At 39.7% G+C, this 17748-nt stretch overlaps 1 protein-coding gene across 1 annotated transcript in view; it reads right to left on the reverse strand.

The window, feature by feature from the left end:
• Positions 1 to 9535: 9535 nt before the first annotated feature.
• bop1 (BOP1 ribosomal biogenesis factor) overlaps positions 9536 to 17748 on the reverse strand; it is an 84742-nt gene continuing 76529 nt past the window's right edge. The window contains exons 12-16 of the mRNA XM_048203524.1: positions 17375 to 17555; positions 16592 to 16883; positions 15220 to 15304; positions 14929 to 15036; positions 9536 to 10366 (exon numbers count right to left, since the gene is read on the reverse strand). Of these exons, the coding sequence (XP_048059481.1) occupies positions 10213 to 10366; positions 14929 to 15036; positions 15220 to 15304; positions 16592 to 16883; positions 17375 to 17555 (820 nt within the window). The 3' untranslated portion in view covers positions 9536 to 10212. The remainder of the gene's footprint in view (positions 10367 to 14928; positions 15037 to 15219; positions 15305 to 16591; positions 16884 to 17374; positions 17556 to 17748) is intronic.

Below are 17748 nucleotides of genomic sequence, written 5' to 3' on the forward strand. Positions count from 1 at the left end.
CTTTTAAGGGTCTTTGATTAAAGAAGCATTTCAAGTGTAATTCGAGCCATATATGGAAACAAGCATCTGTTAAAGGCTCACAACATAAAGAATTCAGTCTGAGTGCTGGCGTGTGGTTAAGAAGAGATTTACACCGGTTTATTTATACATTAACACCGAGCTAGTGACTGCATTGATTTCTGGAATAAACCAGGCTGTATTTCTGCGTCAGGACCAGACCCCTTTGAAAACCACTTGGCTTGGAGTCGCAGTCCTCCAGATTCCACTGAAAAGGCCTCATCTCTTAACTGTGGTCATGATGAGGCAGAGGAACTCCAAAAAAAGAATGACAAAGTCTCTCAAATGAGATGCTAGGAAAATATTAATGTGCCCTCACTGTGTCAATAATGTGTTTGGCCGCTACCGTTTGGAATGACTCAACGACTGAAACGCAAAAAGAACCGTCCATCCATCTTTGGCTTTGCACGCTGAATGTTCAGGCTCGGATTTCTCAGTCGCTCACGTAAAAGCTTCATCTCTCCTCCTGAAACCCCTGCAACAAAATAGCCTGTCATATTCACGACCGAAGCCTTACTGACGCGCCAAATGCACTCGCGTGGGTAAAAGTTTGACCCAGACACGACTGAAGCTCACCTGGTAAAGCATTTTATCACTGTTACAGACAATAAAAGCCAGAAGAAGTGATATTTTTCAACTGCTGGTGGGTTGCGGTGCAGTTTGTAGATAAGTATTACCTTAAAGTTTTTAAGAGCTGGACAGCTTAGAAAATGATTTCACAACCCATTTTACTTCACAATGTGGTGCATTTCTGTGTGTAACAGGATAATGAATGAGAAAAATGTAGGATGGGACTTGATTTCATCCGTCAGGGTTTCATTGGATGATGAAAAGTGCCAGAAAGTTGAAAAATAAGAGGAATTGTTGATGTTAGCCGAAATGTAAAGTCATTATTACATAGCACTATTATGCTTTTTGGAATATTAACTTTCATGCAGTGTGTAATATAGCTGTTTGTGAATGTAAAAGGTCTGCAAAGTTTAAAAATCAAATTGCACGATAAAAGTTATTGTCTCCTAAAAGAAAGAATCGATTCTGAACTGCTGAAATGAGTTGTCAGTAATTCCAGTCTCACTTCCTGTTACATACCTACGTAACAATGTAACAAATCTGCATAATGCCATTCTATGGTCTTCATTGGCTGCCCGCAAACAACATCTAGTTTGCCCCACCCTCAAACACTGTATTTGAGCCTGGAAGAGTTTGTTTTGTGTTGTTCACGTTGAGAAGATGCTGCAGTGTGAATCCACTTCGAAAGAATGAGACTCGCGCTGGAATTGATATGGAAAAACCAACGCCATTGTAACGCCTCGCATCACTGTCTATCAAGTGCTGAGGAAAATCCGGAGCCGAGATTCAGATATGGTAATTAGCGTTTGGTTTCCTGCACATCCTGTAAGCGGTCAACCAAGCGGTATACTATGTGTTCGGACATACTACTCTGTTGGCGTACTGTTTTTCATCAGACGCACTCGTGTTGCCATGATTACATATCTGGCTCGAAGTTAACTTCCAGTCTGTGTTTGTTGAACGGGTCAGTAGTAACTTTGTCGCATTTAAATTTGGCCAAGTAATTGTCCTTTTCTTCTACTGGGAACCCAAAATAATACTGGCTAGACATTGTTTTAACTTGCTAACTAATATAATTTACTTATTTATTTTGCATGTTATCAGAAATAATCTACTCTAGAAGGACTCTGTTGTCATTGATTCTTTGTAGAAGCCTACCGGAAGTTAAAGGTGCTAAAGAGGTTCTTTTTGTCGACTGAGAAACCAAAGACTGTTACAGAGTTTTTGAAATGAGCGCATGCGTAAGAACAACCCCCCTCCTTCGAAGGAACGCCTCCCAAAACTCGTAAACACTCGTATTGGAACACGGCATTCGCTGTGTCGTGTTAGTGGATTCATTATGTCGGACTCACCGCAGGTAACTCATAATCTGCAGTTGTTACTCCTGTCTCCGGACAAAAACATCGCATGTGGCGCCTGTGGAGTGTGGAAAGTTACTGGAGAGCGCAGCCGCGCTCGTCTCTCACAAGGAATGTCATGGCAGTGATTGACAAGCCAGAGGGCCAATCGTTTACGCAATGATCGCGTAAACGATTGGCTGATGTTTTTAAGGCCCTACCTCGTGCACAGATGATGTATATTAATATTATTCCTCTCAGTGCACCTAATAAATAGTCTTTTATCAGTTAGTAAAGACAGTTTCAAGTAATATTGCAAAAATGTATAAAACAAAACATCCTCTTTACCACCTTTAAGTTTGGGCCACAAAACGTTTGTTCATGTTGTTGCAGTTGAAACTGTCTATAGTAGTGAAGTATTCGAGCGTGAATCTTCGAAAGAACCGTTTTTTAGAATCTTTGAGAAATGAGATGTGCAATGTTATGAGAAAATCAACCTGTTTTTTGACCTTTTAGCAATTAAGTAAGTAATGATTGCACATTAGTGATGAACACCTGCTGTTAACAAGCAGAATCACTGAAGAAATAAGAAAAAAACAAGAACTACAACTGACTTCAGTCACAGCCTTATTAATTGCTTAATTATCTCATTAACTTTAACTCTGCTTCAGTGTTACTTTAACACTATTTAGAGAGGGACCATATGTACTCCAAGCAGAGTTGATTTAACTCTGGTGATTTTGCTGTGTTGGATGCATGTAAACCTATTGTAGGAGGCCTCCAAAACAAAATTAGGAACTTTTAGAAAAGCATAATAGGGCACTTTAAAGCACTTTCGGAGTAACATTCACTGATGAATCGTTTACAACGAGTGTTCAATTTTGGGCTTTGGGATCCAGCATTGGTATCATTTACATGCAAAAATTCACTAACATCGAAAGTGAATAATTAGGTTAGGAAGCCAGAGGATCAGATGTTTGACATGAGTCACAATGTTCAGCCAGTTTAATAAAACTGACAGACTGGTCTGCTGGTACACTCAATCCTTCTAGAATCCGTCTCCATCCGGGCAACAACTCCATGTAACAAACCTCACTCGCTCTGGGAGATATTCCCTTCACGTATAATTGAAGTGGGTTACTCTTTAGGTTCGATATCCACACTGTATTCCCAGCTGACAAAATCCACTCTGTTAGAGCTTGTGTAATGTGTCCAAATACATGTTGTGTTGTTTTTTGGAGTACCATGGCCGATGAGATCTTTCTCAAAACTTCTCGAGCCCCCAAAATTCAAGACAAAACTACAACTTGTACTCTTATTTTCCAGACCAATCAAAACCAGAACCTTCTAAATGAGTCAACTATTAAATCTGAAATGATTTATGAGCATTTAAACACTCTGTTTGGAGGTGTTTTTTAATAAATATGGTAACAGGACCCCGCAATAACCCCTTTTCCACAGACTGTGTTAGTTCTGCAACTCAATCTGGTCATGAACCAGAAAATGTTTTCTGGTAGCCAAGTGAAGATTTCAGCAACAACACCTCTTCCAAGACTAAACACAATTATATTGTTTGCATTACAATCAAAGCAGCTGTTTACAATAGAACCACGCTGTGCGGTAATGCAACATGTTTAGTTGATGGACATCCAGTTCCCATGCATGTCACTTTCTACAGCAGCTTGACTTCATTTTCACTGTCCATCTAACGAAAAATGATTTTGTTTACAAATATCATGTGCAAATTGATTGCAGTGCATTTTATTCATAATATATTTGAATATCTTGACCATTGCATCAAAAGCGGCTCATGAATCAAACTACTTTGGATGTTAAAATGTCCTCAAAACACTCACAAACAAAAGCGGTGATGTGGCATGATTATTTGAGCGCAAGTTGTGTCACCGTTTGGCTCTGAAGTCAGTGGAATTGCAGGATGTTTCTGTTAGAAGTGTACTGAGAACCAGCACATTTTCATCAGGTTAAGTTCGGTAAACATCTTCCTAACCTACTGGTAATCATTTTTTCCTCGACACTTCATTGTAATATTTAAAACATGCATTTACTGTAAAGCTGCTATGAAATGACTTGCACTGTAAAAAGCACGAATACAAATAAACGTGAATTGAATTAATAATGTTCGACATCAGTTCCAATATGTCTGAACTCATGGAAACATGGGCTGCGTTTAACAACTTTTAGACACACTCGCGAACTTCCCCAAACACTTCTCCTCGGAAGGATTCCTGCCGTCATTTTGAAGTGCGTTCAACTTCATCAAGTGGATGTGGGAAGTTTATTTGGACAGACACTCGACCCCTCGATTTTAACAGAGGAAGTGAATCTACTAATATGCACGCTTCAGGCAGATTCCAAGTGATCAAGGGCTCAGGACGTTCTATTTAAACCCATTACAAGGTTTCTGCCAGTAGTGGGCACTAAAGTAAGCAATGACATACATACGAGTGAACGAGATGGAGGGAAGTTAGTGAAGGAAGGGCATAAAAAGGAACTGGTTGTGTCTGAAATAGCCCTCATAACCTTAAATAGGGCACTACTTGAGGGGACAGCCACTTGTAGTGGTGTCCGAAACCATAGTGGACGACTGGACGTTATCAAGTGCACTACTTAAATCCCAGAATGCATCGCAAAAAACTAGTGTACAACCAATATACGCTCAACGGCTAGGGAATGACCATAATGCATTATGAGAGTCGCGCACTGAATAAATTACTGCGTCTGACCAGAAGATGGCGCCCGCTGCTGAATCAATCCATCCATTTTCCAAACCGCTGGTCCAATGTGGGTACTATCTATCTATCTATCTATCTATAATAATCTGACGGAAGTGATCTCAGGAGTACAATTTAAGTTGGCATTATTTCATGAAGTGAAAGGCTTCAGGCAGCGTTTAACTTGTGGGTTACTCGAGTTAAAAACCCATCGGTATATCTGGAAAACTGGCACAGCTGCTGTTCAGGTGGGATGCTGGGGTTTTCGGGTCAGAACGTTCTTGACGTGGGGGCATTCCGAAGAAAATTCCGCTGACAACATCGTTCCTCGCCAGCTCGAAATCCTACGGCTCTCAGCGGCTATCCCAAATTAACTTAGTGAATCAAAGCCTGCGGGAGCTTCAGGACTCCGGCAGGGACTCTAATTTTTTCCACTTATGCTGGAATGTGGCCTTCCAAATGCCCAAGTCTCTCAACACCAACTATTTGCTGTTTGTTTTGACTGTTTTCCCTGTGGGGAGGGTGAGCAGAGGAGGAAAACGGTTTAGGGAAAGCAATGGAAACACTCGCCGACTGCCAAGACTGCATCCATTTTCTTCTGAAACTATTCAAAATGATGCAATGGGACTGTTATTGGGTTTCACCGACAGGAAAACCACAGGTACACACACACACATACGCACAGGCTTGTGGGCGAGACACACCATGATAGACATCCAGAGCCTCCGAAGGTTTTTTTTTTTTTTTTTTTTTTTACCAGACAGCTTCAATGCCACTGTCTGAAGTCATACTCCAATTATGGAGCGTTGGGATGCAAAATATACGGAACACTTCATGAAACCTCTCTGTGCATAACCTGAATTTAACAAAACCCCATTCACTGTCCACTGTCTAGCAGAGCTTGTAAAAGATCAGGGTTTTTTTTTTTTTTTTCACTGTGGGACAGACGCTCTCTGATGTCTCGTCAATGTGGAGTGTCTGACAAGTCCGCTAAGAGGGGCCCGACCGGAGGAAGTCATTATGAGGTCACCCCCGGTCCTTCCGAACACTTATGATGTCATCTCGCAGACTGGAGGTTTTTCTTTTGGAATGCGTCTCGTGCCATTTTGGGGTCTGGAACGAGTGTCGTGTGTCTGGACGAGCGTTAACGGGGGCACCGTGTGCAGTCACGTCATTTTTATGCCCCAGAATCCTCGAGCCTCATGCAGGCCTTGTCAGTCAGACGCTTTATGGCCTCTGTGGTTGTAACTTGTATTGCAAATTTTGAGAAAATCCCTTTGCGTTGATTAAACGTAATTTTATGTTTCCTCCTCGTCCGTAACGATATTAATGACCTGGAGGAAAAAAAAAAAGCACGGACATTGACAGCTGCAATCAATTACGCAGTTTCCATGACTTCTGACGGTTTTAATTGATAAATGTGGTTTAGTTGACAGACCATCAGGTTTTTTCGGCAGTGGAAACATATAATGGAGAAGTGTGTTTTATGAGCCATGGCGTCCCCACTGCCGCATCATCACACGGCTTCCACATTATTAAAGGGACATTTGACCCAAAAATGGAAATTCTGTCATCATTCTTTCACCCTCATGTTGTTCCAAACCTGTATGACTTCTGTGGAATGTAAAAGAAGATATTTTGAATAATGTTACAGCTGTTTTTCTTCCACACAATGAAAGTCAGTGGAGTCCAAAACAACACATTTACTTTCACTGTATGGACAAAGACATTTTTTGGTGAACTATCCGGTTAACATTTTAGTCAGAGACATCAGATGCGACTGATTTGCAGTTTGAAGGATTATGCTGCACCTCTTTGTAGTAACTAGTTTGATTAACATGTTGAACGAAGCTAAAATTTGTCTCTTAGTCCATAAAAATTGAGTACAATATCAGTCAGACTAAAGGCCTGAACACACTAAGAACAATAAATCATTCTAACTACTTTTAAATGTGTGCTGCATTTATGTTCAACTTAAAGTTGCCATGAAATGGAAGTTGCGATAGTCTTTTCTTCCCTATTGTGACATATATCCAAATGAAACAGCTTCTCAAACAAGAACAAATGTAGGGCGGGGCTTGATTTTGTCAATGGGGAATTGATTGGATGGTGGTTTGCTATTGGTGGATCTCATGTGAGTGACAGGTTGCCCCGCATAGATATGCAAGGATAAATCACATAAATACTGCAATATTCCTTTAAAAATACGAATTGTTAATTTTGATTTCATGGTGACTGTAACTTTTAAAGGGCGTATAAATGTACTTATCCAGTCCGTTGACTCGTGCCGTCTCCTTTAGGACCCCAAGTGATCCCATTGGTTCAACTGACTTTTAATGGGTAGTATTTTAGTGCCTGATTATTATAATTACAGCAAAATCACATAATTTAAAATGCGTTATAATGACCATTTATGTATTTTTAATTACATAGATCATATACTAGTATATAACTGAAGCTATAGGTTGTGAAATCATAAATTTCTCTTTCTTAAGTACTAGCATAGCATACATCTACCCGATTAGCCTTCTAGCTTAGCTTATACAGTATTATAAGCTTTTTCAATATCTGTTTCCAGTTTGTTTTATTATGCAATACATAGGCATTCATTTTATATTTGAAGCATGTTGTTTGTGTATGTAATAAACATCATACAATAGTGAAATAGGTTATAATTAATTAAGACATCATGTTAACTTTTAATCAGGCATTACCGCCTTGGTCCTAAAGGAGACAATTCCTGGGGGGAACTCGATTTCTCATGACTCCAGGGTCCACATTAGGGGTCAATCTTTGGCTGGTTAGCGTGGTTCAGTTAACCCCTTCTGGTTAACTACACCATCAGAGAGCAAAGAGCATCTCTCTCCACTGATGGTCATGAAGTAACTATCTATTCTTACGAAAGACTTCCTTACTTCCAAAACCATCAGCCAGTTTTCCAAAGTTGCTTTACAAAAAGTGATCCGTGCTTCCTGTTTAGAAACATTAAAATATATATATTGCCAAGATAGGCATATTTTTCATGTATCAGGCTTCAGTCTCTTTCCATGAGCACAGGAGTCACGCTCCGCTGAATTACAGCTACCGCATTCATGTTTTTCTAGAGTTGAGGGAAAACCACTGGAGCGCTGACAATGACTATTTCTACAGTTATTTTTAGATATCTGACTTCCCCAAAACAGAATGTGCTTGGCGTAGTCGATGCTAATCACATAAATGATATAAAACTGTCCAGACAAACGGTCCATCAAGACGCACACGCTGCCCCCCACTGGCCTGGCACGGATAAACTCAGCACTGAGTGGTCATCGGCCTGGCAATCTGTCAGTCACCGCAAAACTAATGCTGAATCAGCATGGAAGAACAAATGCTTTTCTGAATAGGTATGTGTGGTATGACAAAATACCACGGTGGTTCATAAACGTTTATTGTCTGTCATGTGACGAATGAAAGACTTTTTCGAAAGATGTTTCTCATATAATCTTTGGCTGCGTTATAATGATTTCCCAGCTTACAGGAAGAACAAATGCTCTACCGGTAACGTTAAGAGAATGTTGTTTGTTCAATGTTATCTGGGGCCAGTTGCATAAGCGTAGCCACTATGTTGAGATTGTCTCAAGAAACTAGTTTGACTAATTAAAACAGTAAGATGTGAGGTGATTAGTCTTACTTTTCTGGTTCAAATTAGACCGTTCTACCTTTTTATGTTATTGACTTAGAACCATTCTTTCAGAATGTTTAGAAAACATTCTTAAGTAACATTCCCATAATGTTTGCAAAATTCTAAAATTAAATCTTCACTTTCGCATAACCAAGAAACGATTTTATACATTTAAAAAACTGGACATTTTGAATGTTCACAGAATATTCAAAAATAATGTTTTCGTAACTTAATGGGAACATTAGCAAAACGTTCTTAAAACGTTCTTATTTTAAAATATAAGTCTTTACTTAAGATTTGTTCATTTTGCTAATTGAGATCAAACAATTGAGTTGGTAAAATAATCTGATACTGTGGTAGATATACTGTATCTGACAGACTAACAAGGTTGGCAAGTCACTAAACTTGATGCATTCATATAAAATTCATGCAATATACGGTATTTCAACTATTTTGCAACAATGTTGAATTATAAAATTCATTCATTTTTTTCCTGTATTTTGTTTTCAACTCAGTTTTGCATGGATTTAAAGTTGGTTTTAGAGTGGTTTTGGGCACCTGATTAGACTGGGAGACCAGCTTAAACCATCTTAGGTTTTAGCAGAAGAATTCGATTTTTCGGTTTGTGTACAAGTTCAAATAAGAGATCACTGTATTTAAATCTCTGGATTTGAGAGACTCAGTATCCAGATTTTGGATCTGGATCTGAGATATTATGATAATGGTGTGGGATCTATCATTTCTTGAGAATAATGGAACCATGTCAACAAATACTACATATAAAATATTGAATGAAGCACTGCATTCATGCTTGGCAAGCAATTTTGTGTTGTAACCTGAGATCATATTATCTAATCTACACTCGTAAGTCTACAAACACGTCATTCCCTGGAGATACTGGCAAATTAACAAAGGCTCGCAACCTCCACACGGAGAAACTCACAGCCTTGAGACCGACGTCTGGAGTCGAGAGAAGGACCCGCAGGTGGACGGCCTCCACGAAATATGATCTATAACACACACTGCCGTCTGATCAACAGCGTCTGGGCCTCTCGGTGGAGGAAACGAAAACCTATTCCCAGACTCTCGCTGCATATAATTCAGGAGTCCTGAAAATCACCCTCGCTGACCTGTGGCGAGAAACCAGAAGAGAAAGAGAAAACAAACTCCAAACAGTCTTCAAGAAACACCCTGTTTAATTAAAAGGTAACTGGTCTCTGTAATACAACTGGTAAAGGTTTCACAAGTCAACAGGTTAAGGTAAAAAAAATAATCAAGACGTTGACAATGGTGGGTGGTGATGGCAGCAAAAAATTTGGATGAAACGCTTCAGAAAGGGGTTTAAAAAAACATCAGGAGGTGTAAGTGAAGGACAGACGTCTGCAGCTTTGTTTCATGTCTTGTTTCCTTTGGCACGGCCTAATGTCGGACATTTGTTTCATTTCAAATTCAGCTTCCTTGTCCAAGGATTAGCGGTCGGGCTTGATTTGCTGTGGGGCACCGACGGAGGCCGATACGGAAACGGGCCTTTCCGAGCGCTCACGGTTTTGGGTTTGAAACCAAACCTGTCTTTCTTTTTACAGCGTCAGTTACTCTGAACTCGAGTCCTGTGGGAATCAACAAGCGGCTGGATGTATTTTCTTCTAACATAAAAAAGGCAAAACATAGCTCAAACACATATTATAATGACATGTTCAATATCAGATCAGGCACTTGATTCCTGCCAGCAACATGTCAGTGTCCTCGGAGAGCAGCGAGTCGAAAAAACCTCATTGAGTCGTAACTGGTGTGTAATTTCTGGGTTAGGAAACTCGAGGTTGTGGCTCCCGACGAAGGGCTGTTTATGTTTCGTTCTCTAGGTGAAAAGACGGACTGTTCCGTCGGCCCCTGAGGAAAACACCCAGGGTTGAGTTGGGTGGAAGGTCACGTCGAGGACCCCGAGGTCATGAGTGATGGTGTGACCCTTCAGAACCTTCACTGGAACAATCAGAGGATTCTGCAGCAAGTCACTGTAGGATAAACACACACATTAGTATGGTTAATATCACTCAGAACAGGTTCTGAATAATGATTTTCATGATGTTTGGCTCAAATAACGGTTCTTGAATGTCTGAATTACTTTTCTGCCAATGGACATTTCTTCAACTACGAGCACTTTTATGAACCAGGGGTTGATTTTTATTAAAGCTAACAGATTTAAACTTGTTTTTGTTATATGAAGGTCATATTAAAACCCATCTTTGAAACATTTTATTTCATATCTGAAACATTTCATTTAGCTACTTTTTAAATGTATTTTATGTACACACTTTGTTTTAATTTTTGAAATAATTACATTTTAATACTAAAAACTTTATTAATGTCTCATGTACAGATTTTGTTTATTTTGCACTCATCAAGCCATTGAATTTTAACATGCACACATAACTCTTAAAATTTAAAGCTAAAATAAAAAAAGTAGAACTGAATATCTGGCACCTTAGTAAACTAGTCTAATTTTAGACCCGTCAACCATCCTAGTCAACCACCCGGCACCTTAGTAAACTAGTCTATTTTTAGACTAGTTAACATCCTAGGCAACCATCCTGTACCTTAGTAAACTGGTCTCTTTTTAGACTAGTCAACCATTCTGTACCTTAGTAAACTAGTCTCTTTTTAGACTAGTCAACAATCCTGTACCTTAGTAAACTAGTCTCTATTTAGACTAGTCAACCATTCTGTACCTTAGTAAACTAGTCTCTTTTTAGACTAGTCAACCATCCAGCACCTTAGTAAACTAGTCTATTTTTAGACTAGTCAACCATCCGGCACCTTAGTAAACTAGTCTCTTTTTAGACTAGTCAACCATCCCGCACCTTAGTAAACTAGTCTAATTTTAGACTAGTCAACCATCCTGTACCTTAGTAAACTGGTCTCTTTTTAGACTAGTCAACCATTCTGTACCTTAGTAAACTAGTCTCTTTTTAGACTAGTCAACCATCCAGCACCTTAGTAAACTAGTCTATTTTCAGGCTAGTCAACCATCCCGCACCTTAGTAAACTAGTCTCTTTTTAGACTAGTCAACCATCCCGCACCTTAGTAAACTGGTCTCTTTTTAGACTAGTCAACCATTCTGTACCTTAGTAAACTAGTCTCTTTTTAGACTAGTCAACCATCCTGTACCTTAGTAAACTGGTCTCTTTTTAGACTAGTCAACCATTCTGTACCTTAGTAAACTAGTCTCTTTTTAGACTAGTCAACCATCCAGCACCTTAGTAAACTAGTCTATTTTTAGGCTAGTCAACCATCCGGCACCTTAGTAAACTAGTCTCTTTTTAGACTAGTCAACCATCCCGCACCTTAGTAAACTGGTCTCTATTTAGACTAGTCAACCATTCTGTACCTTAGTAAACTAGTCTCTTTTTAGACTAGTCAACCATCCTGTACTTTAGTACACTAGTCTATTTTTAGACTAGACAACATCCTAGTCAACCATCCTGTACCTTAGTAAACTAGTCTATTTTTAGACTAGTCATCCATCCTGTACCTTAGTACACTAATCTCTTTTTAGACTAGTCAACCATCCTGTACCTTAGTAAACTAGTATCTTTTTAGACTAGTCAACCATCCTGTACCTTAGTACACTAGTCTCTTTTTAGACTAGTCAACCATTCTGTACCTTAGTACACTAGTCTATTTTTAGACTAGTCAACATCCTAGTCAACCATCCTGTACCTTAGTAAACTAGTCTATTTTTAGACCAGTCAACATCCTAGTCAACCATCTTGTACCTTAGTAAACTAGTCTCTTTTTAGACTAGTCAACCATCCTGTACCTTAGTACACTAGTCTATTTTTAGACTAGTCAACTATTCTGTACCTTAGTAAACTAGTCTCTTTTTAGACTAGTCAACCATTCTGTACCATAGTACACTATTCTCTTTTTAGACTAGTCAACAATCCTGTACCTTAGTACACTAGCCTATTTTAAGACTAGTCAACTATCCTAGTCAACCACCCGGCACCTTAGTAAACTAGTCTCTTTTTAGACTAGTCAACCATCCAGCACCTTAGTAAACTAGTCTCTTTTTAGACTAGTCAACAATCCAGCACCTTAGTAAACTAGTCTATTTTTAGACTAGTCAACCTTCCAGCACCTTAGTAAACTAGTCTCTTTTTAGACTAGTCAACCATCCAGCACCTTAGTAAACTAGTCTATTTTTAGACTAGTCATCCATCCTGTACCTTAGTAAACTAGTCTCTTTTTAGACTAGTCAACCATCCGGCACCTTAGTAAACTAGTCTATTTTTAGACTAGTCATCCATCCTGTACCTTAGTACACTAGTCTCTTTTTAGACTAGTCAACCATCCGGCACCTTAGTACACTAGTCTATTTTTAGACTAGTCAACTATCCTAGTCAACCACCCAGCACCTTAGTAAACTAGTCTCTTTTTAGACTAGTCAACCATCCGGCACCTTAGTACACTAGTCTATTTTTAGACTAGTCAACTATCCTAGTCAACCATCCAGCACCTTAGTAAACTAGTCTCTTTTTAGACTAGTCAACCATCCAGCACCTTAGTAAACTAGTCTATTTTTAGACTAGTCATCCATCCTGTACCTTAGTAAACTAGTCTCTTTTTAGACTAGTCAACCATCCGGCACCTTAGTAAACTAGTCTATTTTTAGACTAGTCATCCATCCTGTACCTTAGTACACTAGTCTCTTTTTAGACTAGTCAACCATCCGGCACCTTAGTACACTAGTCTATTTTTAGACTAGTCAACTATCCTAGTCAACCACCCAGCACCTTAGTAAACTAGTCTCTTTTTAGACTAGTCAACCATCCGGCACCTTAGTACACTAGTCTATTTTTAGACTAGTCAACTATCCTAGTCAACCATCCAGCACCTTAGTAAACTAGTCTCTTTTTAGACTAGTCAACAATCCAGTACCTTAGTAAACTAGTCTCTTTTTAGACTAGTCAACCATCCAGCACCTTAGTAAACTAGTCTATTTTTAGACTAGTCAACCTTCCAGCACCTTAGTAAACTAGTCTCTTTTTAGACTAGTCAACCATCCGGCACCTTAGTAAACTAGTCTCTTTTTAGACTAGTCAACCATCCTGTACCTTAGTAAACTAGTCTCTTTTTAGACTAGTCAACCATTCTGTACCTTAGTACACTAGTCTCTTTTTAGACTAGTCACCCATCATGTACCTTAGTACACTAGTCTATTTTTAGACTAGTCAACCATTCTGTACCTTAGTAAACTAGTCTATTTTTAGACTAGTCAACCATCCTGTCCCATCCCAACAGAAATAGTTTTTCCCTTACCAAAATGTGGTAAGAACTGCTGGCCAGTCTGAGGGCCATAAAGGCCATAAAACAGTGAATTCTGGAAATATGGTTTGCTGTATATGCATCAACAGTTTGACTGGGGAAAGTAAGAAGTGGAAAAATAACATGACATCCTGAGTTTGAGTTTAAAGAGATCTATTAAGGCCAGCTGATGAAGGGTTTTCATCCAGATCTGGCTTGCCCTCCACTGTACACGGATCATTAGCTCCGCTCAAAGAGCGTTCATGACCGTACTGCCGGAACGATAGTCTAACCCTGCAGAAACACTGGACACGTGCCCGACAGACAGACAGTGAAGAACAAAAACAAGAGAGAACTACACACAGTTAAGAGAGAGAACAGCAGATCACCATACTACTCACACTATTTATGCAGTATGTATACTGTAGACAGCATGCAAGGTTTCTATATGCATGGAATAGCTGGGAGACACTCAAATATACAGTATACAACCAGAGCACAGAATACAGTTTCCCACAATGCAATGCAACTGACACTCCTATTCCAATGTAAATCCACAATAAACCTGATTTCAATGATTTTCTTTCCTCATTATTTGAACTGTGTAAAGTTAAAACATGTTATACATAAAATTGGATAAAAGTGTCAAATAATTTAATAATATGATTTCATCTGCATCTCTACATACAATTTTAATTAAACTATCAATATTTATATATTTGAAGTAGTTAGCAGTACACATACTACACAGTATGCACTACACTAATATATAACATAGGTTATGTACAGAACAGAATACTAGCCTATGATTTAGTTTTTTTTTTTTTTTAAATAGTAAGTGAAACAATATGCATTATTACACAATGAACCTTTCAAACAATATTATGCTTGTCACATGACCTAATTTCTGAGTTTTGGCAGTCTACTAAAACAGTGAGCCACTAAATCACATCTGATATTAATTCCAGTTCATTTGACACACTGGAAATGGAAAGTCAAGTCAAGCGCATTGCATTGTGGGATACAGTATTCCTTGAAATATACTCTTTTGAATACTGCACATATTCAGGTTAATATGCATAAAGAATATTAGCTTACAACAGAGTATATACAGTATGCATACTATTTACTGCAGCGATAGTAAGAATAGTTTGGCAGTGTTATTTACAACACAGCCATAGAACAGAAAGAGAGTAGAAAATCAAAAAAGAAAGAACAACATTAGGAAAAAGTGAAATAAAACCCGGTGAGGAAGATGATCAGACTCACTTGTAGACCATCCCATGACAGACGATCACGCTGCCGTCATCAGAGCCGGACGCAAACAGAGGGTAGTGGTTGTGGTAGGCCACGCTCCTCAGAGCCTTCTTGTGATGCCTGTGTGGACAGAGACACAAGACAGACCCGTCAGCGTCCCGACAGCAGAGGGACGTTACGCAGAACCACTCCACGTCCCAAGAGGAGACATTCATTCTTCCGACAGCGCCAGCATTAGCAACAGTTTCCCTCGAGTCTGACCCAGACTGCCCAAATTATAAAAACCTGCTCGTGCTGACTCACCGGAGAACTTTGTACGGTTTCGTGGACAAGTCCAGATCGAACCAGGCCAGACGACAGTCGTAGCTACCGCATATCACGTTGTCGCCTGTGGAAAACGGGCAAGAGAGAAGAAACGAATCACATCTGACCTGCAGAGAGTGGTCACTGATGTCACATCACTTTGGGGACATTTTTGAGAAACCAAGACACAGATTAAGCCAGAACAACTTTCCTCTGGTCAACTCCAAATACTCACTTTTATATAATACACTGTAATTGACTGAAGAATGTGCCAGTTTTCATTTTGAAAGATTACCATAAAACGTTAATGTTCATAATCGTTCACCCAGAAATGAATTTCTTCTCATTTATTCACAGTCATCTCATTCCAGACCCATATATCTTACTTTCTTCACACAAAGTATTTTTAAAAATCTCCAAGCTGCTATTTTCCATTCATTCAAAGCCTATGCTGGACCTTTAAAGCTCCAAAAAGGACAAAAGAGCACCATTAAAAGAATCCACACGACTTGAGTCATCTGAAGTCATATGACAGCTTTGTGTGAGAGCAAAATTTAAATTAGCATCCACTCAAAATCTTCCCCTCTGCTGTAGCTCTCAAATCTCTAGCATCACATTTGGCAATGACACCAATGGCATTTGACATTAAGTTTCCCTCAACACAATTTTATGCTAATTTTGAACCTAAAAATGCGGAACAGAAGCACCAAGATATGAATAAAATGTCCAAAATGCAAACTTGAGCTAAGCAGAGATCTGAATAAGATGGTAAATTATTTGATGCACATCAGAAAAGTCAAGTTAAATGTTACATAGACATAAGGCATCTGCTACTAATCGTTTGCAAACATGATGTTCGTCATGAGCATGATTGCACACGCGCACATCAATATTACGTCATTTTTGCCATGATAAATAACATAAAATTACTGTATTTGCATTGTTGCAAGGGTAGGTTTAGGGTTAGGGTTGGTTTAGGTATAGACATTAATAAAGCACAATCTGATAGGGAGCATTTTTTGCTGTCCATCTGTACTTGTTCTAACGAATAATGCTAGTTCAGATTGTGCAACCACCACTGTACTTGCATTATTGTAAGTGTAGGTTTAGGGTTGGGGTGGTATTTTTTGGCTGGATTTTACTCACAAAATTTTGCCCTGCCATAATACATAAACTTTACTGTGCTCTTTTCATTTGACAGCCCCTGTGTGCTTTTCACTGCATGGAAAACCAAGCTCTGAGATTGTCCAAGACAACTACTTTTGTGTTTTACTGAAGACAGCAAACAATTCATACAGGTTTTGAATGAAATGAGGGCGAGCAAATGAGGGTGAATGTGTATGAATCCTTTGAGAAAGGTCCAGTTACGCACCTCCAGGGTGGATGGACATGCTTGAAATCCATTTGCAGTTGGCCATCAGCTTCTTGGTGAGCTCCTGTTTGATGAGGTTGTAGACTCGCACATAGCGCTGCGTGGCCACGAAGAAGTAAGGCCTGACGGGGTGGAAGGACACGCACTGCACCAGACCCTTGCTCTTGCGGAAGGGGTTCTGCGTCCGGCGTTTGCTCACCTGGTGGATGACCACCTGGAGGTTGCTGCTGTTGTCTGGCATGACGCATGCCAGGTAGTCGCCTTTCCCGTGCCACGTCACCTGCCTCACGGCCTTCAGAGAGAGAGAAGAGAGGAAGCGGGTGGCTGGAGGTCAAAGGTCAAAGTCATTCTGCGGTAAATCCGCAGACGATTAATCCAATTATAACCTCAAAGACACGCTGTGACTAAATTTACTGCCGTTATTAACGCCGGCTCGGCCTCTGCCAGTCTGCCAACGCGTGTCGCTGCTTTGCTTTTTCCAGTAGTTTTAATTGGACACTAGAGGCGTCTTAAATTTCTTTCCATTTCAGGAAAAAGACGACCACAGGCTTGTGGCTTCTGCCAATAGTTAAAAGCCTCTGGCTGCCGCTCACGTGAGGGACGGACGGACGCTCTCAGAGGGGATACATGAAAGAAAGACATTTTCATTTCTATTGTTAACTGGAAAATATTGAATTGAACTGAGGGGGAACTTGCCTGGCTAATGGTTATCGTGAAGATGTCATTCCCATGAATATAAGAATTAATGGCAACACTTTACAGTAAGGTTAATGTTTTGATTACCTTGGGGTGTTTGAGGATGAGGCGGTGACCCTGCTCGTGACCTTCGCCCTCTGAGACGGCCCACTGAACAGGCTGATCCTTCGCTTCCTCTGGCTCCTCATAGGAAGAGATCAGCTGATCCGTGGCGGAGCACAGCAGCCGGTCACCCAGACCAGGGTTCAGGAGGAGAACTGAGTCATCACTGTACACAAACATCATGTTATCTATTTATCCATCCATCTGACTGACCAAACCATCTAACCTCAATACCTAGCTAATCATCTAACCAACATCTATTTTTCTAAGATTAGAATGTTAATGTATAAATCCTATCTTTCTATTGATTTATCTAACCTACCTATCATCCATCTGACTAACTTAACCATTTACCTAAC

Source organism: Megalobrama amblycephala, linkage group LG9 (assembly GCF_018812025.1).
Source record: "Megalobrama amblycephala isolate DHTTF-2021 linkage group LG9, ASM1881202v1, whole genome shotgun sequence".
Lineage (NCBI taxonomy): Eukaryota > Metazoa > Chordata > Actinopteri > Cypriniformes > Xenocyprididae > Megalobrama > Megalobrama amblycephala.